The 26451-nt window shown below is 39.3% G+C and overlaps 1 protein-coding gene across 4 annotated transcripts in view; it reads left to right on the forward strand.

Moving 5' to 3' along the window:
* Marchf1 (membrane associated ring-CH-type finger 1) overlaps positions 1-26451 on the forward strand; it is a 323570-nt gene that overhangs the window by 238309 nt on the left and 58810 nt on the right. For 2 of the 4 annotated variants that reach the window (XM_059244763.1, XM_059244764.1), the window contains exons 3-4: positions 7720-7799; positions 8071-8832. In XM_059244763.1, the coding sequence (XP_059100746.1) occupies positions 7720-7799; positions 8071-8832 (842 nt within the window). Of the gene's footprint in view, positions 1-7587; positions 7800-8070; positions 8833-26451 lie in introns of those variants that run through there. The other 2 variants (XM_059244765.1, XM_059244766.1) reach the window with 1 other exon arrangement.

Raw genomic sequence — 26451 nt, forward strand, 5'->3', positions numbered from 1 at the left:
TTCATTAATACTCCATAGGATTAAAAACAACAACAACAACAACTTCAAGTGTGGTAGTACACCATTCAAGAGGCAGAAGCAGGGAGATAGATCTCTGTGAGTTCAAGATGAACCTGGTCTATACATAATGAGTTACAGGCCAGCCAGTGAGACCCGGTCTCAAAAGAAGGTGGGTGTAAGATGCCTCAGAGGGTAAAGGCAACTGAAGACAAGCCTGCTAATCTGAGTTGAATCCCTAGACCCACATGATGCAAGAAAAAACTGACTCCCTCAAGTCGGCCCCAGACCTTGAGCCATTCTGTCTCCTCCTGCCAAATAAATAAGCAATATAATTTAAACAACAATGTCAAAACACTTCACTTTAAGAGCCTTCTAGATTGTGTGGTCAGACCATTACACAGATGATTGTCATGTTCTTAGGAATCCCACAAAACCTTCAGGATGTCACTGGGTAATTTTTCTGTAACTGGGTGGGGAAATGTGAACTTCTAATCATGATCTGTCTGCATTTTCAACCCTGATCTCCCAGTGCTGATGATGTGGGAAATGCTTGATTGTGAAAAGTAAATTAATAATTAAAAAAAACTTCAGTCACTGGCAGCTCACAAGTTAGTCAAGAACAATCCCTCAAAATTTCTTCTTTTCAACTTTATTAATATCTTGTGGCAGCCTCTGGATAGAGTTTTGTCCTCCTGATTTTTAACACACTGGATGCAGAAGTGTTCCTGGCTGGGGAACTGGGGACCAGCTTTCCACTTACAGTTAAGCCAGGTTCAGCTTCCAACCTATTTCAAGTTTTACCTTTCACTGGAAATGTTAGGCCTCTTGGCTAGATAACCTTTCCTACGGTCCTGTAATAAAATCATACTACTGCAGCTATGGTGACCCTTGGTTATTTACATAGGTGAGCAGTCTCAGCTAAGCACAGGTTAAGTGGATTTCTTTCCTCCTGTACCCTAGGAGAAAACATAGCTAGATCCATGTGTTCTGGATGCTTATACCTCCCACTGCCCATGCTGTTTGAAATGCTGAACTTATAGAGGAACATGGAAAGGAGGATCAGGTTTCAGGATCAGGTCATGGTTTCTTCCAAATAGACTCTGGGGAATCTTTCATACAGACTGCCCCAACCTCATCCCTGCTTCCCACACTGTGTCTAGTGTATGAATGGAAGACAGGGATCACATCGTCTTCCATTGTTCTTTTTCTGTCATACTATTCAGCCACAAGTAGTCAGAAGCAGAGGACAACTTGAGTGTCTTTATACTATAAATATCCCCAAGTCACACCTTCCTTCTCCTCCACTAGGGTTGTAGCAAAATTATGTCAAGTTTCAAGATCTCTTCCAGATAAATGAAGGTGAGGTTCAGAGAATTTAGAGAAGACCTCTTTCTCCTCTGTCTGTCTCTGTCTGTCTCTGTCTGTCTCTGTCTGTCTGTCTGTCTGTCTCTCTCTCTCTCTCTCTTCTCTCTCTCTCTCTCTCTCTCTCTCTCTCTCTCTCTCTCTCTCTCTCTCTCTCTCTCTGTGTGTGTGTGTGTGTGTGTGTGTAATCATCTCACTGGAGTCTTGGCAAAAAAAAAATCTGATAGAAAACTAAGAGTAAGATAGTGTCTCCAGCCAAAGTCAGTGGTTCTTCACTCCAGGTGTGCCATAGAGTCACTGTGGAGCTTTCAAGAATACTGATCTCCACTCCTGTGCTGGGATTTCATATTCAGACACATTATTACTAAAAACTTGCCCCAAAATTCCAATTTTTAGCCAGAGTTGAGACCTGTAAGCCTGTGGCTGCTGCATACCTTCTTCAGGAAGCAGGACAGATTCCATTAGTCAAGGCAAGCATGACTTCCTAAGAATAAATCTAAAGAGTTCTGTCATTTGACATCTCGTTACAGCTCTGGGATCTCTACAAAACAGTTACAAGATCCATGAATTCATGTCTCCATGCGAACTCTACTTTTGTTTAGTGTGATGACTATATTTAAGTGAAGAGGGGCATGTTTAAACAAAATGTTGAGTAGATAATGTTAATCACTTTAATATTAAAGAGAGAGAAATCCACAAATAATTGTCAATATGATTGAAAATTATTCTTGTTATTAAAACTAACAACTTTAAATTATAGAAACATAAAATTAAAAAACAAGATTTTCACAACACACCCTCCCAGAGATGATCACTACCAACAGTCAGCTCTCTATGTTTAGACTTTTCATGTGAATATGCAAATAGACACCAACAAAATACAATTTTCTCAAGCAAGATTACACTGTATACAATTTTGAAAGGTAATCTTCATCTTTAAAATAGATTCATGTGTATATGGTAGGGTGATAAAGGGTAGAATATGCTCAATGTGCATTGTATAATTGTATGAAATACTCTTATATAACAGTGCCACATACCATGAATATCAAAAAGGAAATTTTAAAGTGAAAATAAATTAAAATTAATATTTAAATATTTGCATAAGAGTATATGTGTATATGTATGCCATACCTGATTTTACCTAGTAGCTTGTAATATTTCATAGTAAATAGTTAAACATTTGGGTTATTTCTAATTTCTTGCTTTTACAAACAGCTAAAGTGAGCACCCTTATAGAAATTTGTCTTTGAACAATTTAACAAGTGTTTTAGCAAAATTTAATTTTTTATGAATAAGATTCTTATTCTATACTATGTAGATATTTTCTATTTCACTAAAGTTTAACAATTGCCCTATAAATAAGTAGTCAAAATATGGGATTAGGAATGGAGAGATGGCTTAGCAATTAAGAGTGTTTGCTGCTCTTACAGGGAACCTGAGTTTGAATCCCAGCACCCACATCAGGGAATTCACAACCACCTGTAACCCCAGATCCAGCGGGCATGATGCTTTCTTCTATTCTCTAGTAGCACCTACATACAGGTCTCTCACACACATGTACACACACACACAAATAAAAATAAAATCTTTTAAAATGTAAGATTACTCTAAAGGTCTATGGCAGTGTTGGATTTTCATACCTTAATTGCCCAGGGTCGAGATGATCAGACTTTTTGAATGTACCGATTTGATCAGTGAAAGTACAGACCATTGTTAACTCACTTTGCATGTGTTTGCTTGTAGAAACTGAGATTATTATAAACATGGTTCTTGGCTTTCTGCAGTTCTTTTGGTGTGAACTACATGTCTGTGTGTCTAATTCATTTTTCTTAATGGAAATTTATGTCATGATTTGTGAGAGATCTCTGACTTAGGCAAATTAGCCATTTGGCTATGTATGTGTTATAAAATGTGGCAAATCTCCTGTGCGCTTTACCTATGGTTGTGTTGCTATTTGAGTTTGTGTTTCTTTGCTGTAAATTAGAAGCTTTTCTTTTTTAAATCCTTGTATTTATATGTTTTCCTGTTTTATATTTCATATTCTTATAAATAATTACACAATATTAAAAATATACATAACTATGTTTCTTTCACATATATTTATGGTTTTATTATATTTAAATCTTTTATCCACCTGAGCTAGTGCAATTTATAAGATAGACTGGGTTTACAGTTTCCAAATGACTAATTGTGTTTCTAACACCACTGTTTAATAACCTACCATTGCCCATTTACTCAAAATGCAGCTTTATACAAACTAAGGGATATATAACTTGGTAGTCAGGTAACAGATAGAGATAGAAATAGATACTAAGTAATTAATCAATTGGTGGATAAATAAATAAAAGATGATGGATAAATGATAGTTAAATAATAGATGATACATACACACATACATACATACATACATACATACATACATACATAAATTCTTAGTTCCAATCTAACAACACACATCTTCCCGTGCATCCTGCACATTCTATTAATTTCTGAGCAGTTCTTCCTCTGCTCTTTATACACTTACACACTCATCTCTCTCTGAACGGCTCCTCCAAGTTTACTCTCCTTATTCCTTTTTAGGTTCAGCACTAGCTCCTCTAGGAACTTTAAACCCTGCTCCACTCTGTGGTGGTCATTCTTCCTTCATCAGGCTACCTATGAGCAGGCTCTATAAATCATATATTATATACATCTCCCTGAAACCAAAAATCCTCGAGATGTTGCTTCTTAATTCATCACAGTATCTGTTGTAGTACATGGACCATTAATTCATGTTTTCTGAATAAGTAAATCAAAAGTGAAATAAGCTGGAGTTCATTTTGTCTCCATTTCTATAACCTCAATATGACCTAGATGTTCTTAGTGGGCTGCAGGCACAGTCTCACCTAGATGCTCTTAGTGGGCTGGAGATACATTCTCACCTAGATGTTCTTAGTGGGCTGCAGGCACAGTCTCACCTAGATGCTCTTAGTGGGCTGGAGATACATTCTCACCTAGATGTTCTTAGTGGGCTGCAGGCACAGTTTGACCTAGATGTTCTTAGTGGGCTGCAGGCACAGTTTCACCTAGATGCTCTTACTGGGTTGCAGGCACAGTCTCACCTGGATGTTCTTCATGGGCTGCAGGCACAGTCTCACCTAGATGCTCACTGGGATATTAACTTATTGCACACTTTCAGGTTTTTATCGAGAAAGAAGGCAACCGGAAGCAGCCAAGAGCAGAGAGAGGTACAGACCATGGGTGGGAAGCAGTCAGAATGTAGGTGAGCTCAGGGGATGCTCAAGAACACAGGTCTTATCTTCTGTTAAACAAGAAAACCAGCTGATCACAGATAAAGTCATCTTTGGTTTGACCTACTTGAGTGTACTTTATGGGAAAATGGACTGTTTCCTAGTAACAGAATAGTAAAAAGCTACAGATGCAAAAACTACATGATTCCGTGTCACTGTGGACCCAAACACTCTACAAAAGAAAGCTATGTGCTTTTCCTGTTCTATGTGTTTATTCAGTGACAAATGTTTCCCGTAACACAACATGTATTTGTGCAGACACATGAGATTACAAAGTGAGTTTGTTATTGTTACTCCTCTCTCAATGTCTTTGCACAGCACCAGAGCCACACATACCTGTGCTCATCATGATGTGGTCCACATCCGTAAGAGCATCAGCAGCAATTTGAGCACACTTGAGGCCTCATTCATTTTTGTAGAGTGAGTAATCATCAATCTTCAAAAATGGTCTGCATTCACTGCCTAGTCCGTTCAGAGCTCCCTGCTAATCTCTACGGATATGTGAGGGGTGTAAGATGCAAATCTAAGGAAACTTACTATTATTGTTTAATGAACAGAAATACAGTTTATAAATGTTGGCTTTGTACCTGTTAGAAGAATACAGAGATGTTCTTTTATGAATTTAAGTTGTTTATTGCATTTATCTATCTATCTATCTATCTATCTATCTATCTATCTATCTATCTATTGGGGGCATGTCTATACCATAGTGCATATGAGTGGGGCAGAGGACAATTTACAGGACCTAGTGCTCTCTGTCTACCATATGGGCCCAGAGGATTAACTTCAAGTCATCAGGCTTGACAGCAAGCACCTTTATCAACTGAGCCATCTTGACAGCTCAAAACGGTGTTATTTCTGAAAGAAAAAACATAAGAACTTGAAAAGAGTCTTGTTACAGATATTGACTATCATGGAACATGGGTTGATACTGAAAGATATTCAAATATCCAAAGAGACAACATTCATGAGGTGATAGAAATGTATAAATCAGAAGTCCACAAAAGATGTACATCAGGCTGAGAATGCATTCACAATGGTATCCTTTCATCCACTTGGAATGTCTCAATCTCTTCTTTAATGACTCACACTTGACTTTTAATGTTATCCAAACTATAGAAAAAAAATGTAATTTTTCTATATGTAGTATAAGACTAATGAAAAATAGTTGACATTATACACAAATTTATTATCTTATAATTCTAGTGATCAAATGCCAAACACATATCCCACTGGGATAAAATCAAGGTAATTGCAAGCTCTTCTGTAGACACAAAGGAGGGATGAATTTTCTAGCCCTTTCCAGTATCTCCAGACCATTTTCCTTCCTCGGCTCAGAGCTTTTACCTTCCCAAACACAGGCCTCCTGTCTGACCTCTCTGTCCTTCATTTTCTCTACCCTAACCCCACTGCTTCCCTCTTATAGGGTCCTATGATTATATTGAACCTGCTGGAAATTTACAGCAAAATCTCTCTATGTCAAAACCCCTAACTTAATCATGTGTATAAAGACTCTTTTGTCACAGAAGGAAACACATATACGAGATCCAGAGATTAAAAGTCCAATGTAGTGGCATACTCTATGAACTTGAGGGGTGGAGACAGGAAAATCATAAATTCAAGGTAATTCTCAGCTGCACAGAAAATTCAAGGCTACTTTAGACTACATGAGTCCCCATTAGAGAGAGAGAGAGAGAGAGAGAGAGAGAGAGAGAGAGAGAGAGAGAGAGAGAGAGAGAGAATATCCAGAGATCAGATTTTAGACCTTCTTAGAATGCCAGTTTTTGGCCAACTATGAATACTTACACAATTTTTCTCTTGCCTCTTGGTTTAGAATTTTCTGAACCACACAATCCTAAGTGTGAGACCATTCCCATATTTCTAACACAAGAGTTTTCAGAAATACTTTGAACTCTGCAATCTTTCTACTCTTAATGTTATTTTTTTCACGACAAAATTATGGACTTTACTGATGCAGTCAGTCACACCAGAATGTGGACCTGTCATTAGCTTGGTTTCTCTTGTGCAAAGGAGAGAGGCTACATCTCTGGTGATTAGAACATAGCAGGACAAAGCCAGATTCTTGATCCAAATGTTCACTCTTCTGTGTCTTAACCAAAAGCTACTTCAATTTCTCAGCTTTCTCAACTGTACTTAGAAGCAATTGTAGTGTTTACTACAAACACTTATTGTGTTGATTGAATATGCAGAGGTGATTTAAATAACTCAGACCTGCCAATTATTTCCCATGTGTGAAATTATTGTAAAGATTAGATAAAGCCACAGTGTAAGTTCAAGAGTGAATCACCAGCACGCCCATACTTCTAACTTATCAGTCTTGTCTGCATTAAACATAACTGTGTGCAGAAGTGGAGTCAAGAACTGTTGGAATTCAAAAGAAAGAATTTGGTGAAATGTACTTAACTTTGTGCTGTTTGAATTATTTCAGGCTCTCAGCCTCAAAGTTAGTATGCAATAGGGAGGGGCAAAAATGTAAGAAAGGTTAACAATGTTTTCAAAGATGGGTTTGTTTACTCCAGTAATGAATTCACAACAATAGTAGCTGCAGGCTTTTAACTACTACAAAGTGTTTTTAAACATATGGTCTCATGGGGCCTTGTTGCAAACTCAAGGTAATATCTAGCCACCCGATGACAATTTAATTATTCACGCTTACCAGCCTATCATGGCCCTTCTCACATCTTGACATTGCAGCCCCTGATTTCATTGGGACCTTTACATACTCATTTGTTTCCCAGGCAAATTGAGCTCTTCCATTTCAGAGCTTATAGTAAATAGAATAGAAACCTGTGGAATCATCTTCCTCTCTCACAAATGAAGCAACGGCAGAGCAGCGCAGCACATCAGCTGTTTCAAGTTCCTCAAACGAGTTTTACTTTTGCAAAACAAGCCCTCTGACTTCCCACATTCAATGGGCTGCATCATGAGCAACATGACCAGCAGCCACGCTTGTTGTAATTTTTTAAATATGTGGAAAAAAAGCAAGATATCAACCATGTATTACCTTAACCAAGATGCCAAATTATCTAACTTGTTTCTCCAGGCAAGCAGCCCAACCACAGGGACAGCTCCCAGGAGCCAGTCAAGGTTGTCTGTCTGTCCATCTACTCAGGACATCTGCAGGTAAGTCCCGGGTAAATGATCCTATTCAATGTTTCTTAGACCAGTATTTTGTAGTTTTGTTTCCTGACCTGAGAATCTTGCTCCTGCTTCTGCTCTGTCTTGTCCATGGATCTTGCGCCCCAAACCCTGCTTAGTTTTTCCTCAGTTTATCTTTATTTACCAACTTCTGGCCATGCTGTTCTTTTCATCATTCTCTCTCTTTCTCTCTTTGTCTTCCCATGACTTTCCTTTCCATTCCCATTTCCTACCCTCTGTCTGACGCCTTGTCTAGATCTTCCATCTTGCATGACATGTCAGAAGATGCGTTTGAGTCCTGCACCCCTGTCACGGTGCTGAGCCATGCTAGCAAGGAGTCTGGTAAGAAACCAGTAAAACAGAAGCCTAGGAGAAGGAGAAGGGTCTCTCAGAGATATGAGCATTCAGAAGAGCAAGCAAAGGGGAGAAGAAATGACTTTCACCTCCAGATCTCAAGTCCCAGGTGGAGAGAACTTAATACGGAGTCTTCAGATTCATCTTCCACAGATGAGAGTCACTGGGTTCAGGCAAAAAGACGAGCTCAGGTTAAATTCAGACTGTCTCGAAGAAGGAGAAATAATAATAAGCCATGTGGAAGCTTGGCTGGGTCCTCTACTCCTGACAGAATTGAACTTGTTGAGCTGGGATCCAAAGGTGAAAAGCACCAAGAGCTGATGGAATGTGGGAGTCATTCTTTAAACATCTGTAGAGGAAAAGTCATAAAGTACCAAGAATGCAGTCCTCCCTTGCCACGGGGTTCCTTGGAGGAGAAGAGACCCCCAGGGAGCCATTCAGGGAGTAAAGGCAGATACTGCCACAGAGAGTCTCAACGCTTGCACACACTTAGGGAAAAAGAAGCAATCACACAAAGATTTTCAGAAACTGATTCCAGTATTGAAATCCTGGCAGCTCCAGAAGGGGGCCAGAGTGTGGATGACTCGGGGCTCCAGGTGAACACCTCTGCTCAGAAGCCTCCTGACGCATATGATGATGGGTCTGATAATTTCGAAGTATGCAGGTCAGTAGCTGAAAGGAGAGACTTGATGCCACCCAAACATAGTTCTGGCTGGGAGCTCGGTGTATGTTTAAACTTTCCTCAAAGCATGACATTCATTTGTACTGTTACAGGTTGGATATAAGGTGATAAAATGAAAAGTAGAAAACTATGAGCATAGGCACAAAAAACATACAGAATTAGATTTATTCCCTTCCTTTTAGTCAACAGCTTATTCTGGAATAGAGGTGGAAAAGGCAACTGAGTTTTGTACACATTCTGCTTAAAACCATGATGATGGAAGCAGGAGACTGTGTGGAAATGCTCAGTTCAAAGATGGTCAATTTTCTGCAGCCTGACAGGAAGATATTCAAGCCAAAGGTTCTTAAAGGTCAGGTTTTTGCATCAGAAAAATCTTCTCTGCTGTTGGCTGCAATTTATTCTTGGTTGTCTGACTCAGCAGGGTAACTCAAGAGTCAAAGGACAGGGACACAGGTCCTGGGCTCATTGTCTGGGTGCCAGAGCCTCTAGGGGAAGGGAGCCTCATTCACTTTACCTATAATCATACACTGGTGATTTTTAACCCTGGGGACATTTCCTAGCAATAAGACCATTTTGTTCTTTTTTGTTTGGTTGGTTTTTGTTTGTTTGTTTGTTTGTTTGTTTTGTTTTGTTTTACCTCAAAGCATTTTTTAAAGATAACTTAATGCTGAAAAGAACCAGTGTGCTCTCTATTATTGTAGACATAAGACAAATATAAATTTCTTTCGTTTTATACTAAATCATTTAAGTTGAATTCTAAGATCAAGTAAAGATTTTTATTGCATATTGTTTATTTGATCTTGTGTTTATAAAAGCTGAAGTTATTTTATAAAACCTACTATGCGCATGCATGGGAGACATATGAACTAGAGAATGTAGTCCATATCCATTCAGGCCAGAACAAGAAGACTTAAGGTCTGGATGTGAATAACAGCACAATTTGGTCTCTGAAAGTTGTATCAGATAATTACTGACAAAATGTTCACTTGTTGCATTGTTTAAGCATATTACGTACTGGGCTTTATTCTGAGCATTGAACATTTATAGTTCATTTGCATAGTTTCTGATAGGGTAGCACTTATAGTTGGGTGAAGAACACAGACACAAAAAAATATTTCACAGTTGTACATATTTACATTCCCAATGAAGGATTTAAAAGTACATGGTTACTTTTAAAGTAATTCTAGAAATCAGAGGGCAATTCAAAGGACAAGGGGGCAGATGGAGGGAAGAAGCAGGAAGCCCATCCTGCAGAGGATACTGGCCACAGGAAGCCACGGGAAGTGAGGGATGTGGCAGGCGTGCGGCAGTCCAGAAAACCAAGAGGCTGCTGCAGTGGACAGGATGTGGTGGGCTAGGGGAGTGGATGGTAGAGATTCAGATGAAGAAGTGGGATGGGCAAGAATGTCTAAGGCCTTAAAACATGCTAGGGAATTTTAGAGGTTTAGCAGTGAAGTGAGAGAGACTAGGGAAAGGATTCAGTGGGCAGAGTTCCCATGGTAAATGCATGAAGATCTAAATTCAGATCCACAGAACACATGTTCTTAAAAAGCCAGAGACAGCAGCATGTACCTATAACCTCTCAATATTAGGGAGGCAGAGACAGGGGGATCCTTAGAGCTTCCTGGTTAACTGTTCTAGCCAAGTCAGTAAGCTCCTGGTACACTTAGAGATCCTGTCTCAAAATATAAGGTGAGGGGCCAGCAGGATGGCTCAGTGTGGAAGGGTGCTTGCCACCAAATCTAAAGGCCTGAGTTCAATAACCAAGATCCACATTATGCAAGGACAGAACCAATTCTCCTAAGTTGTCTTCTGACCCTACATATACACACAATGGAAAGCATGTGCCTACACACACACACACACACACACACACACACACACACAAGCACACATGTATACACACATAAATGTGCATGCACAAAAAATATATAAACCAACAAATGAAATAATTAAAATTTTCAAATAATAATAACCAAATAGAGAGCAACTGGGGAAGAAATTTGACCTCTGGCTCCATACATGCATGCATGTACATTCACCCACACATACATATATGATACACATAACACACACACACACATACACACACACACATGCACATCATGAAAGTGAAATGGCATCATGTGGTTTATATGTGTGTTTCTTATAATTTTTGATTATAATGATTATATGTCTTTACTGAAAGCTTACACCATTTCTGAGCTAAACTAAGAATGTCCAGCTTAAACCCTCCTGTTGTTATTTCCCAAGTCTACTTCTAATATTATTCAATAAATGACACTCATAGAAGCAAATTTACTGGTAACTGGAGGAGAAAAAGTAATGTCTACAGCTAGATACAGAGTGACAGGTTCTCATACCTCACAAGCACTGCTTTGTATGTATGTATGTTGTAGGGGAGGTACTTCCAAGGAAAAGAGATTTACTTAGCTTAGGCTTTTACAAGTGAGAGTAAGACAAAGGACCTATAGGTATTATTTCTGCTGTATGCTGCCATCAAAATAGTCTGCTGAGCAACCGCTATGGGCCGCATATCGTACTGGAGGCTGAGAACTAATAGTATCAAGAGACTTGACATTTCCTTAGCTGGTCTGTTGTCTAAGTGGGACACACTGAATGTACACCTGAAAAGACAAAGATTTAAGAGACTGAAGGTTAAGTGTAAGTAAAGAAATCCGGCCGGATTTTGAAGGAAAAAAATATTGTCCTGTTCTGAGATGGTGCGGAAATCCCTTAAGATGAGGTGGGACTAGAGCTAGGCAAAGTGAACTTTAGATTGATAGAGAAGCATGAATGGAATTTCAGCATTGAAGCTGGTGCAAATGCCACTAGGTCAGACAACGTTTTGCACTGAAGTTTCTGTGAATTCGTGTGGGTAGATTGGAAGAATAATACAGGCTAATAAAACTTTCAAAAGAATTTTGGAGAAAATACAGAATCATTCCAAGATGTTTAGCCCTGTTCTACTAATCTCTGCTTCCCAATGGCCTTCATAACCTTCTTAAGCTTGAGTCTTTTACCTTAAAAGCTGAGATTGGGCAGCAGGAGGAGTGTTCTTTGTATAGCCCATATTCAGGCAGAGAATGCTTGTCACTGGCATTCTTATATCCCATAGGAATCTTCATGATATTCCTTTAAAAAATAAAAATGTTCCAGTATAAAAATAAATAAAGATTTTGCTAAATAAACTAGACTAGAAAAGCCACATAAACATCATCATGTCTCTGGTGATGTACTGTCAAAGGGACCTAGTGTATGGGCAGAAGTACCTACCTTACTGTGAGTTAAGTATGATAGAGTGATAAGGTTAGTGAAAGGGAGAATGAATGACATGCTGGTCATCCACTAAGTGAGTAGGAACCATCTTGTTTGTTAGATTTAGTGAGAGCATAAGACAAAGTTGTTGGAAATTATGGCACCTATGGGAACCTGAGAAACAGGAGATACTGATATTGACAAATGCAAGAGACGTCAGAGGCCAATTGACTTGAGAAAGGTGTGATAAGTTCCACTGTAAGCAGACCATTTCAGGTTCCAATGATATTCCAGTGTAAACTGTCCATCACTCAATCATAGGCATGTTAGTGATCAGCCCTGGACACATGCACATAAAAGCCTTCCTAAATGGACTCAATAAGTTATATATGCATGTATGCATGTGTGTATGTATTCATGGAACAATAATAATTAAAGAAGAGGTCACAAATTTTGTAAAGGGTGATACCAGAGAAGATGGGAAGATAGGTAGTGATCTAGATGTGGTTCTCATCTCTCAAGACATAAACTAATAATATGCATGTTATTGAAATGCAGGACAACTGGAACTGACTATAATTTTCCAGTCATTAGTGAGCAATACACTGCAATACCAAACAACTACTTATGTGTAATTCACACAGGTTACTATAGCATGAAATATTAACAAGACAAACAGTTATTAACCATGGAAAATCTTCGCAAGGCCAGGGAAGAAAGAAAGATTTGGGGATCATTCTGAGAGGAGTAGCAGTGATGCCTATAAAAGAAAATTAAATCCCTGCAAGAGATGCTGTGCAGGAGAGATGCTTCCAGATGGACCACAGGCACCAGGCTCCCTGCATAGGAAGGACGAGGATGGGGAGAGAAGCAGCAAATGCCTGTGAACTTACAGTTCTGTTGCTTCAGACATGCAAAGGCAGGAACAGCTTTAGTCACAACCACGAAGAAGAAGCAAGCCCTGAGCCCTTCCTCCTTTTCTGTTCCTGGCATTTGGTCCCCATGTGGACCCTATATCCTCTTTCACATAGTTGGTCACAGCCTTGTTCTGGAAAAGCATTGCTATTAACCAATTGTAAGTCATAGACAGAATCATCGTGTTATTATGCCCATCGTCTGTGCTGCTGGAAAGTCTATAGAAAAAATGACACCTAAAAGTGAAAAAGATCAGAACACGTTAGCCTCTTGTTGAGGGTTTAGTGGTGTGTACATTGCTCTTAGTGGAGAGTACACAATCTTTAAAATGATTTGTAGATGCCCACATGGTCTCTGTGTGAGATCTGCCTCTCCAGCGCTGGTATGCACCATTAACTGTGACATACCTGTGCACATCTCTTCCTAACTCCCTGCAAGAATCTAGGGAGTTTTCTTTACATGGCCTTGATTAATCCTTCCTCCTCTGACCCTCACCAGACTGATTGCTAGTCACCATTTCTCAGTTTAAATGTCATTTCCCCCAGGACGTTCTACTGGCCTCCTGTTTCAAGATCCTCCACAGTCAGATCCACAGCAGAATTGTTTTATTATTTTTCTTCATTTTTAGAGATAACTTTACTCACTTGTTTGTTCCCCTCCATGCATCTTCCCCCTTTCTCCACCATTCACTTACCTCTTGTGTTGGTCCCCTGCTTCATCCCAGATAATTCTTCTGCCTTACTCATACACATACGCACACATATTGCTAAATTTAGACTCCACATGTGAGAGAAAACTCACAGCATATTTTTCACTGCCAAAATGCAACTATTTTTTGCTTAACTGTCATCTTTTTCTCCCTGACATTTCCAAAGTATCTATAACAGCACCTTGCAGATAGCACAAACTGCTCAACACAGTTTTTGAATAAATTTAAGGAAAATGGACTTTTACGATGTTGATGCAGACTATGTGAAGTCATAGGAACCAGTTCTGGGTGACCTTGCCCACTATAAAATCTACCTATAAAGGGTTATTGACTCCTGTGTTTCAAAGACCCTAACAGGACTCTACATCTACTAGAAGGGTTGTTAAAACATAGACCATGGGTCATTCCTAGAGTCTCCTGTACTCTGGTGTTGGAACTGTGAGTTTACATTTCTGGGGTATCCCCAGATGATACTGATGCTTCAGATTAAATACCATGTCTTAAGAACCATTGTTCTATGCAGTGTCTCCTCATGGTTTATATTGGGAAAAAGTGGAGGAAAGTGAAGCAAAAGATGAGTTTGGGAAGCTAAATGTTAGATATATGTGTCACATTTCTTTGAGTTCTGACACAAAGCATAACTCAGTTTCTTGCTTGTTTCATAATCATAGGCTTATAGAGTTGAATCTTTACCAGAAACCCAATCATCCTGGTTCGGCTGTTGCTTCCATTCAAAGCCACTTCCTCAACTCAGCTAACCCCGTTTCATTCCGTGAGACCACAAGCTTCCTGAATCCTGTTTCTGGCTCTTGTTTCATCTATGTGGGATGTGTCCATTCTCTAACAAGTCACATCATTTCACTCCCCAGAAGTTGTTTCTGTTCTGTGCCATATTTCTCAATTCTACTGTTCCAGTCAGGTCCTTTTTTTTTTTTACTTTTTCTCTTTGGGAGTTAAACCCAGAGACCTATACATGCTAGAATGCTACATTTTCATTGCACTTCTATCAGGGGTTTCCCTACCTAGAAGTGATGAATACTCATTTAAAGTAAGTGGAAACGGAAAAGGATGCATTAACCTGGCATGGCGGCAGATGCTTATATTACTTAGGAAGCTGAGGCAGGATGATCACGAGTTCAATGACATATTGGGATACATAGAAGAGCCCTGTCTCAAAAATCAAAAGAAAAAAGTAGCTCATTAACTGTAGAAATCCAGATATCTAGATAGCTCCAGAAACTTCAGATGCTCAAATAATGTGGCTCTCTTTTTGCCTGTATGCTGTCATTTTCTATAACTAAAGATAGATTTTCTGTACATTGCAAAGGGAAGAGTTAGTGTAGACAGAGGCAACTTCAGGTTTACATTTCATTAGCAATGGTCTGAAAGAGAAAGGAAACAATTCCAACCACTTGGAAATAAATCCCCTGAAAGGAATATAATTAGCCTTGCCTGGGTCACAGGCGTCCTAGAGTACATCACACCAGGAGTATAGGGGTAAAGCCCTTGGGTGGGAAAGCTGGGTTTAAAATGGAGCTATCAGCAACTCTTCTGGAATATTATGGATTGGGAAAGGATATGTAAATAGCAAAAAAGAACAACATCTCTAGCAGAGGTGGAAAAGAATTAGGAGAATGGAGAAAGAAAAAGAACTAGAGAAATACAAGGGTGCTCAATTACACTGGCATTAACCACATCATGGTCTTCCTCCTTTTTATTGTCCTCTCCAAATGCTCAGGCTTGGATATGTTTCAATCTTCACCTCATTTTAATCCTGTTCTCTGGAGCCTTTCCAAGCTAGCATGGCCCACAGTGAGCTTTCCTTTCTTGCAATTCCTACAGTGAATATCACATACCTAATACTCAATTATCCTAATTTCATACATTTATTCTCTGTTCTCCCCATATTCTTTGAAGGTAGTACTATGTCTTGCATCCATTTTATGCCCTTGAATATGTATCGCAATCGTTGCATTGCTCAAGAAGTACTTTTGAAATGGCTTTCATAATCAGTGAGTACTAAGAGGAAAGGCTTACACAAACCATGGGGATGGAATTGAGAACTGGATGCACAGTGTAGAATGAGTCAGGAATACTGAGTTTCTTCCATTGTTTCTTTAAAGGGGAAAAGCTAGAGGCAGATGATAATTCCTGGAAGTGCCCTGGTTTACTTGAGTCGGAGACAGAAGATACGCTGCTGTAACTTCTATATGTGTTCTGCGTGTTCTCATTTTATTAAGGTGTTTGAGGGGCAAGCATGGCAGCTCATGCCTTTAATCCCAGTGCTTGGAAGGCAGAGAGGCAAGTGGCTAGATCTCTGTGAGCTTAAGATGAGACTACCCTTCATAACAAGTCCCAGGGCAGCCAAGGCTACATAGTGAGACCTTATCTCAGATGCATAGCCAAATAAGTAGCAGCAAATGAAAACTTTTGAGAGCAACAAGAACATACTTTTTGAAAAAATAAATTGTAAAAGTTACCTAAATAACTTCTAAGAATTGTGCCTGAGAGTCTGCCAGAATTGTGTTTAAAACTGATCTTCATACCCAGCCATTCGTTATTTAGACAGATCTCACAAAGAATTTGGAATGCTCTGGTTGATGAGATGGCTCAGTGCGTAAAGACACATGTAGCCAAGACTGACTTCCTGAGTTTAGTTCCAGGGACCTACACAGTAGAAAGAGAGAACCAAACCCCACACAGACAAATAATAAATAAATACACAATTAAACCATGACCAAAATGAGAGCATTGGCTATGATAGATAAAATAGGTGTATCTTTCTTTGATGTTAGTATCTCCTCAGATTAAGGTTATTGGTTACAGAATCAAACATCCAATAAAATTTGAATTTAAGTTAAATAAAGACGTGTTCATTGGGACATACCAGTTCAAAGAAAGCACTCACTGTTTCTTAGAACTTTAAATTAGATGGACATCCTCTGTACTTTTATAACGGGTAGCAAGGGCAAATTAGGGTAAGATAGACAATATTGTTGAAGTCCTGTCTGGATCCATGACTGTAACTATGGAGACTTCAGTGTGTATGAAGTATAATTTGCCTCTGCAATAGCTCATTCAAGTACAGACATAGTCAAGGAAGGCCACTGAGCATGAGCCTAAGGGAGTGACGTCACAAAACATTGGGTAGTTACCAATTTCACATACGCATGCTTAGGTGAAGTAGAGAAATAAAAGCTGGGACAAATGTAATGCTTTTTTTCAAGTAAAATAACACTTTGGTGAGTAGTTTTGTACTAGGTAGTCAGATAAAATATAAACTTTTTATTTATCATGTGTGTGTGGGGGGGGGGGGTGGTTACATGTGTGCCAAGGTCCACATGTGGCCGTTGGAGGACAACTTGCATGATTCCTTTCTGTCCTACTACAATGTGGGTCCTGGAGTCCAAATTCAGGTTGTCAGGCTTGGCAATAAGTGCCTTTACTGGCTAGACATCTCACTGGCTCTATAAAATTCTTTTTGCATTAACTTTCTAAACAATTATCAGTCATTGAGAAGATTTTTTTTTTTCATGAATTCACCATTACCTAGGTGAGCCTCCATGTATCTGCTCAGTGAAGACCCTTGGAACACCAGCATGGGTTGCCGTCTGTACTTCATGGGCATATTATTTTCTGTGGCAATCTTGTTCTCTTTCTTAGTCTCTAGTTCTGAGAAAGTTCCCTAAGTCTTGCTCCTTGTGTTCTTCACCTGTTGATCCTGGGTGTATATTCAGTTAGTGGTATACTGTGATCTTTTTTTGAACATAAGTGAAACTGACCATCTGTAATTGTCAAAGTTCTTTCCATGACACTCTTTGTTACTTCCTGTTGTTATGACAGACACCATGAGCAAGGCAGCTTACAGAAGCAAAAGTTGACTTGGGGCTCACGGTTTCAGAGGATAAGTCCATGACCATCGTGATGGGAGCAGGGCAGCAGGCAGGCAGCAGGCAAGGTGTTGGTGCAGTAGTGAGAGCTCATATCTTAAGACACAATGAAGATGGGCTGAGGGAGAGGAAGACTGGAAATGGCATAAGACTTTGAACCCTCAAAGCGCACCCCAGTGGCACAACTTCTAGTCCTTCCCAAACAGTTCCAGTAACTGGGGACAAAGTATTCAAACATGTGAGTCTGTGGTGGTCGTTCTCATCCAAACCATCATAATGGGTAAAAGATAAGCTGTTCCATCTGTAGCATTGAGACTAGAAAAGTTATCCTATGTAATACCATGGGAAACATTCATTTCTAAGAGACAGTAAGTGCTTAAGGAAGTTCAAAGGTTTCTTCTCTTACTTATGCTGGAGCCTTTGTTTTCCTGAGTCTTTGGGGCATTAAGAGCACCCTTTATCCAGTTCATCCTAATAGCAACTAAAAGAAGTGTAGTGGTGCATACCTGTAATCCTAGCAATTGGGAGGTGGAGGCAGGAGGATCAAACAATTCAAGGCCAACTTCAGCTACCTAGAGTGTTGGGGCCAGCGGGAGCTACATGATGTTCTACTTCCAACAAACAAACAAACAAAATAAAACAGTAGCTGAGTTGGTAGAAACTGCGGATGTAAATAGCATTGCTGACCTTCCAGAGGCACAATACATGGGAGAGTACCCAAGAGAGTCAGAAGTCATGTTGTAGACTCTCGCCACCTAGGATGAAGGTTAAACTTAGAAAAACTGAAGTGGCCCTCTCTTTGCTTATGTCATCGCGTGAGCACAAGCTGTTCATGTAGCAAGTGAGCACATTTCCTGCACTACGATGCATTAGAACCGATCTCTTCATTGGAAAGAATGATGGCATGCATGCATTGCAGTCCCTGGGTAGAAACTCAGATGCATACCATGCTTCTTTATCTCACAAAGCAAATATTTCTCCACCAACAGAAGGAAAAACATTTGTAAAGCAACATTTTTAATGTTACAAATGTTTAGTGTTATTTATCACATTCTTTCAACATTTATCAAAATATTTTATTTTGAATGAATAGAAACAATGAAGATACTGAGATAAATAAGACATAAAAAGATAAATCAAAAGGATTATTAAAATGGCATTTTGTATGCTTATATATATTTAAAGATATGCCTTGCTATTTTATGTAGCTTTTTATCCTTTGAGAATTTTATTCATATATACAATGAAATATGATCATATAATCCTTTAGTTCCACTCAGTCTCCCCAATACATCTGCGTTATAGTTTCACCCCAAGCCTCTGTGTAAGTCCAGTTAATACTATGTGGGTGTGAGTTCATCCTTTGGAATAGAGATACAGATTGTTCTTAGCTGAGCGTTTGTTGCTGTTGTTTTTATAATTGTTCACAATGTTAGCGATCATCTTCACAGTAGTAAAATGGTGGTGTCATCAATAATACTGATTATATCTGACTGGTAAATTATTTCATATAATCAGAACATCTTGCATTGATTAATTGCTTTCTAGTATGGCTAAATAGATTCTGCAAATTTTTGAAATTACATGCATTCTGCAGGCCAGCTGTTTAAGCTGTGCTTTCAGAAAAGGGTAAACAAAAGTAGATAGTTATTTGCTTCCAAACCATACGGAAGTAGATTTGAATATCAGTGGGGAATTTTGTAATCTCAGAAAACCTCAGGCAAAAGTAAATATAAGATGCTTTTTGAGATATGTCAGCCTGCTTCACGCAGTCGGCGACTTTATACTGAGGAACATTTCTTTTCTTTCCTTTTCTTGTAATTTCTAAGTGTGGTAAATACTCATAGCAAAGTGAAAAATATTTAATAGGAAATATTAATTATACTAAGTTTATCTACTTTAATTCGAAAACAGTATATATTCAGGATTATAGGTATTTTCAAATGGATGTTTCCTTAGATGAAATGTATCTATCTAGTGGACATTATAAAATTTCTCCTCTCTAAATATCAAAACAAAACAAAGCTGGGCGGTGGTGGCGCACGCCTTTAATCCCAGCACTCAGGAGGCAGAGCCAGGTGGATCTCTGTGAGTTCGAGGCCAGCCTGGGCTACCAAGTGAGTTCCAGGACAGGCGCAAAGCTACACAGAGAAACCCTGTCTCGGAAGAAAAAAAAAAAAAAAAAAAAAACAAAGGGCCTATCCCACAGATCCATTTCTAGCACAGCTGTGTTCACCGCATTTAGATATACTATATATTCAGGCAAACAGAAAATGAACATTGTCGTGACCTGGTCACTAAGACAACACTGTTGCTACCATGTCTGTGATTTTTATCACTCTTTGAACATTTCCTCAACTTAAATCATCATATTTAGGTTTTCTCTTCCTAATAACCATTGCAGAATAGTTGGATTCACATCAAAATTTCTGCGATAATCCTCAGGTTTAGATCAATATAAACACTAGTATCTGGCTTAGTCAGAACTTAAAATGCCTCTTCAGCTGCTCAGTGAGATCTCTTTTGTTCACTCTTCACTCAGATGGTCTGTAGCAGCCAGTGCTCTCCATCCCAGAGTCAAGCAGCATCCAAAGAGGAAAATCTTAATGACCTGGACTCTCTTCCAGGTGTGTGTAGAACTGAAGATGCCATAACACAGGTGTGTGTTTTAGGCAGGTTTTACTTAAGATGGTCTACAGAGACCCTTCTTCTTCATGGAGATGAATAACTTTTGTTCTGGTCCTGCAGACAGAATTCAGGGCCTTGCCCAGCTTGAACAATGTTCTACCACTGAGGTACATTCCTGGCTCCTTACAATTAGATTTTATTTGAGACATTATACTGTGAAATTTCTTCTCTCCCTGAGCTTTCCCAACAAGTGATTAATTACCACAGCCCCTAGCTTCTATTGCTTCATTTTTAAGCTGCCTTTCTGAGCCTTGCCTTATAAATTCTGCCATCTTTATTTTGGAAATTCTTTCATATAACCTAGGCCAACAACTCTTTCCAACATAACCAAATTAAAATGTTTACTGTACTCCATGATGGTGACAATGGAGAAAACAGGAATAAGGAATGAAAATAAAACAATGAAATACAAGCTATATACACCGTAAAATCGCCCCATGTATCTTGCTTCCAGTCTGGATTATAAAGCCTCACAATCTACACAGTAGTGTTAGAAAGGACCTGAAACAGCTTTTCACAAGCAGATTCCCAATCTGAGCTGCTGTTAGACTTGCCTGGGACCTTTAAAAAATAAACTTCATTTTCCAGATCCCCTTGGAGGTCTCAGTATGAGAGAATTATCAAGAATATACAGGATGATTCTAAAACCGAAGTTACCCTAACCCTGGCCATATGCATATATATGTGTATATATATGTATATATAGATATGCATGGGAAAAAGAAGAAGAGGGGGAGGGAGGGAGGAGGAAGGAAAAGAAGGAGAGAGAATTTTAAAAAGCAATTAAGAAAAATTATGAGGCATTCCCCTTGGTTTTATGATATAATCTAAACACCTAATAATGGAGCCTGATGGTGATCAATAAGTGAAAATTATTTCCTTCCCTCTCCCGAGGCCATCTAAAATTTAGGATTGTGGTTACAAAGTGAGCAGTTTTATTGTTAGGTTAGAAAACACAGTTACTTTTAGCTCCTGGATTAAACTTCAAATTTTTCAACAAGTTGGTATAGAATAGTACAACTTACTTTTAAATGAAGTCTGCATCTGGAAATTCATTAAATAATCAAACCAAGGGGTCCCAACCTAAGATTACTAGATCAGAAATTCTGGGAATTGGATCCAGCTGTCTGGGTTTTAACTCATCCTCTGTGTGTGTCTGTCTGGTGTACACTAAAGTCTGAGAATCATGGGGCTGCAAATAAGAAACCAAGCCACTCTATATCCATCCTGCAATGAGATGACTATAGAGTGGATGCTTTGGAGTGTGAGGAGAAAGAGACTATAAAAGTGTGTGATGAGAGACAACAAAACACAAAGCCAAATGAAGGGACAGCTTGTTTGCAATAGGGTCTTCCCATGTAGTTCTGGGGGGTAACTAAAGAGCAACAGTAGTATGCAATACTTTGGAGTTTCTAGAACCACTCTCTTGTAAATAACTCTTATACCTGGCTGACAGTATCTACACAGTGAGAGCTGGTGCATGTGCGGAAGCCGCCTGACACGTCTGCCAGAAGATACTTCTCTGTCTGTATCTATGCTGTGAAGACAGAGGAGTTTGTAACATCTTTTTGCTTATCTTTTTATTTAGAATTGTGGATGATAAAAATTGAGCCTAATAACACTAAAAATACCTCCTTAGAATTATGTCTCACTTGAATTTTTCAGTCTTACAAACAATCCCTAAGAGATCTCCAGGCAGATATAAAACAAATCTTTATGATGTTTCAGAAAATATAGGAAAAATCCTGACTGTGGGATATGTATTTTATATTATCAATTTAGTCATTTATATGCAGCCAAAGTCATAAAGAAAGATCAGAAAAGATCAAAGCCTTTGAGGAAAACTGTCTTTTGCCTTCGAAGGAAGTTTTTCTCCAAACTTAAAAAAAGAATGGGGAGGGCAGAGAAATGATGTTTCATAGAGGAGGGATTATCCTAAAAGCTACATCCCTATCTTTTCTCTCTTTCATGGGGAATATTCAGGCAAATGTAGTTAATTCTAAAACTAATGGCAATCTATTCCCATGCTACCTACACCTAGTGTCATTATTCCCAAGGCTATGGATTCCAACACAGGGAGTTGGAAATAATACAATGTATTCTAAAAGCCCAATGAGAGTCTAAGAAAATTCTCAAAGCAGGGCATGGTGGCACATCCCTATCATCCCAGAGTTTGGTAGACTGGATTGTAAATTCTTTGTCAGCCTAAGCCAGAAAGCAAGAGCCTATCTCAATATATACATAGGCTATTATATATATATATATATATAATATATTATATATATTATATATAACATTTATAATATATATATATAAATGAAGTCCTCTCAAAGAGCCTCGCCCACTGTTACAGTTCGAGCCTGCAATGTGTCCCATGGGATCATTTGCCCTTGACTCCCAGAGGATGCTGAACTTTAAAGAGGCAGAACCTGGGGCTGGAGGGATGGACCAGGAGTTAGGAGCACTCACTGCTCTTCCAGTCCAGAGTTCAGTTCCCAGCACTCAAATCAGACAGCGAATAATCATCTGTAATTCCAGCTTCGGGGACTCTGGTGCCTTCCTCTGGCCTCTGTCAGTACCTACACATATGGCATATACACCCATGCACATAAAAACAAAAATAAAAATCTTTAAATATAAAGGAAATAGGCCCAGACTGGTAGACATAGATTACAGAGGCTGGCATTGGAAGCTTACACTCAATCCTGATTCTATCTTGCTGTGTTTCCTGGACCATTATGATGTTAGAAGAATCCCAACACCTGCTGCCATCACTGCCAGCTCTAAGGAAGCTGTTCCCATGCTATGCATTATCCATCATGGTAGACTGAAGCCCTCCAAAGCCAAAATAAACCAGCCCTCCCTTCAGTTGGTTCTGTCAAATATTAGCTATGCAAACATAACTAATGTCTCCACTGTGAGACAAACTCCTTAGTTTAGACAAGAATACAGGAGTCTCTGAATCCTCCAACCCAATTAGGATTTAAATTTCTACTGTCGATGGCAGATATCATCTCCAGAGGAGAGAAGGGCCTAGAGGGAACAGTGCCAATAGAACCTTCCCAATCTGTTACAGAACCCAAGGCCTGGGAATGCAAGTGAGACTTGCTTGGCCTTCTCTGCTTCCATTATTGGCACAGCAGGATAATCATTATCTTCTCCGCTGTTTCCCCTCAGTGTGATATCTGGTGGGAAGAAAATGCAGCTGATTAGTGATGCTTTGGATTGGCTCCAGGAACATCGAGAGGAGTCAGGAGCATTGCTGTATCATTGCCTTGGTTGTTTATCATCCCCTACAGTCCCATGCAGATGGTCTGAGATTTTGACGAAGTCATTGGTGACAAATTAGGGCATAAAATAACACTCAGGAAGTCATGTTATATAGCAGCCTATTGGAGTTGAAAATACTGCGTTAAGAAAATGAGATACTTTATAAACATCACTTATGCACAAGGAGCTGTCACTCATCTGTGGGTGTTTGTTTTTTTAAGAAAAAAAGAATCATGCAGAGTGGCCAGAATTATGATCACAAAACTATACTCATTTTTTCGTGAACATTTTTATTCTTATCACAAGTAAGGCAATGCTAATAGTTTTTATTTGAATTTTCAAAATGTTTTAAATCTTGAACTTGATAGTAGTTTAGATTTATCATCATCTCTGATAAGGAAATTTTAGAAATCTAGTTTCTAAAAGAGGCTTTTTTAATTTATAGAAATGTCTACTGGCTCCATACAAATAAGGAGACTGGAAGCAGCTGTTAGTAAAAACTGTTAGCAAACGCTGTCCATCTTTTCCTCTGCTTATTAGCTGAGTTACTTCTCCTTTCTGCTGAAAATCACCCTGCTGGACTTCCTCTGCTGCTCAAATAGGATACAAAATTGGCACACCTCAGCTCAGTTCCTCAAATGCAAATTGAAGAGTGCACGGTATATAAAACTATTACACATTCCTCACTTTAACTCTGTGTGAACTTTCCCAAACCGTAACTGATCCCCTGATAACTGGAAGCCACTTCTGGGAACCGCTGGCTCATTTGACTAAGCCCCCTTTGGTCTCTGCTCTGTTCACGTTTCAGTATGATGGTCTGGCAGCACCAATTCCTTCACGGTCTAGTGGTTAGCCATTTTCACCCTGACTTGTTGACATTCTTCCCAATTAATACAAATACAAATACATGAAAACACGCTACCCCACGACTGATAAGCATGAATCCACTTATTTTTATAGCAAGTTATAATAATGGGTTATGACCTACATAGATGAGACAGTCAACACAGAGACATGCTGGAGTCTGGGTGGTAGGGTTTTCGGAGCAAAGTCGGCTCAAAAAATGGAGTCCCTTCATCGCAGGGAAGGAGAAAATAGAGGCTGCTCCGTGAAATATCTGAAAATTAGGGGTTTTTTAGATGAATCTTCAATTTAAATGTGTTCTTAAATTAAGATGAGGTATTATTAAGAAAGGGAAGATATCATATGACATCATATTTGAGGACATTCCCCAGAGGCAGACATTAAGATAACCAATGCAAAAGACTGAGAAAATAACTGTCTGACCACTGATCAGATGGTAAAGTATATACTTAATATGCATGAAGCCCTGAATTCTATCCAGAGCACTGAATGGCCTTGGCATGGTAGCACATGCCTCTCATCTCAGCACTTAGGAGTTAGAGCTAGAAGACTCAGAAGTACAAGGCCATCCTTGTCTACATAACAGCCTGGGCTACATGAGACCACATCTCAAAAGAAAAAGGTGAAAGATAATTGAAAACAGTGTTCCATAGGTTGTATTGATCACTAATTCAATTCTTACTGAAATTCTATAAGAGAGACATTTGATTTTCCTACTTTCTAGTTGCAGAACTTGAAACACAAGAGATAAGGTAATTCAGCACTCATGGAACACACGTAGAAGCTTAGTTATGAATTCCACATTGATGTTTCTTTTCACAAGGACACAGTTGTTCTCAACATCGGTCACGTCGTCACACATTTGTGAACCAGCTGCACTGTACAGAAGACACAGGGAGGACTGCTACCCTGCCCGCTAGCTTGAGGGTCACCCAGATCTGTTCACAAGAGCACCCACTTGCAGCTAAACTCACAGAAGTTGGTTCTGTACCACGCTGCTGCACATAGATGATGTCAGTGACCCTCCAGCCTCACCTTGTAAGTGCTGGGATTACAGGTGGGCACCATCACGCTTGAGTTGTGTAGCTAGGCAACCAGGGTTTCATTCTTGCTAAGCAAGTAATCCACCAACTAAGCTGAGTTCCCAGACCAAGAAGTTAGGGTTTTAGGAGATTCTAAGCAGCTATGTTTCAAGAATGTCTTCCAATGGAAGGAGAAAACTATTTAATTTTTTTATTTATTGACATTATAATATAATTACATCATTTCACACTTCCCTTTCCTCCCCTCAAACTCTTCCATGTACAGCATGTACTCTTCTTCTCCCTTTTAAATTCATGGCCTCTTTTTCTTTAATTGTTGTTTCGTGTGTGTGTGTGTGTGTGTGTGTGTGTGTGTGTGTGTGTGTGTCTGTCTGTCTGTCTGTCTCTGTCTGTGTGTGTGTGTGTGTGTGTGTCTGCCTGTCTGTCTGCCTGTCTGTCTCTGTCTCTGTGTGTGTGTATGTGTGTGTGTGTGTGTGTGTGTGTGTGTGTGTGTGTGTGTGTGCATTCCTAAATACAGCCTGCTTAGTCTGTATAATATTATTTGTGTGTATATGTTTTCAGTGCTAGCTATTTGGCATTGGATAATCAATTGGTGTGCAGTTCCCTGGGGAAGACTCTTTCTTCTGCTCTCAGTGTTCTTTAGTTGCCTGTTCTTTGGCTCGGGTTGAGGCCTCTTGAGCTCTCTCCCGTTCTGTGTCAGCATGTCTATTGGCATGGTTCTTGTACAGGCTATGTTTAAGCAGCCATGTTAGTTAGACTTCTTGGTTGTGGCTTCTGATGTTTGTAGGTGGCAGCTTAAGACAACTTCTACATCTGTTAACAATTCAAAACTACCACAGAGGGGATGAGTGTGGAGTTTAGGGATAGAACACTTGCTTCGTACGTGTCAGGACATGAGGAGAGTAGGAAAGAGAGGAAAGAAAGGGAGGAGAAGAGAAAAAGAGTCAAAGAGGAATGGAAGGGA

This window comes from Peromyscus eremicus, chromosome 17 (assembly GCF_949786415.1).
Source record: "Peromyscus eremicus chromosome 17, PerEre_H2_v1, whole genome shotgun sequence".
NCBI lineage: Eukaryota > Metazoa > Chordata > Mammalia > Rodentia > Cricetidae > Peromyscus > Peromyscus eremicus.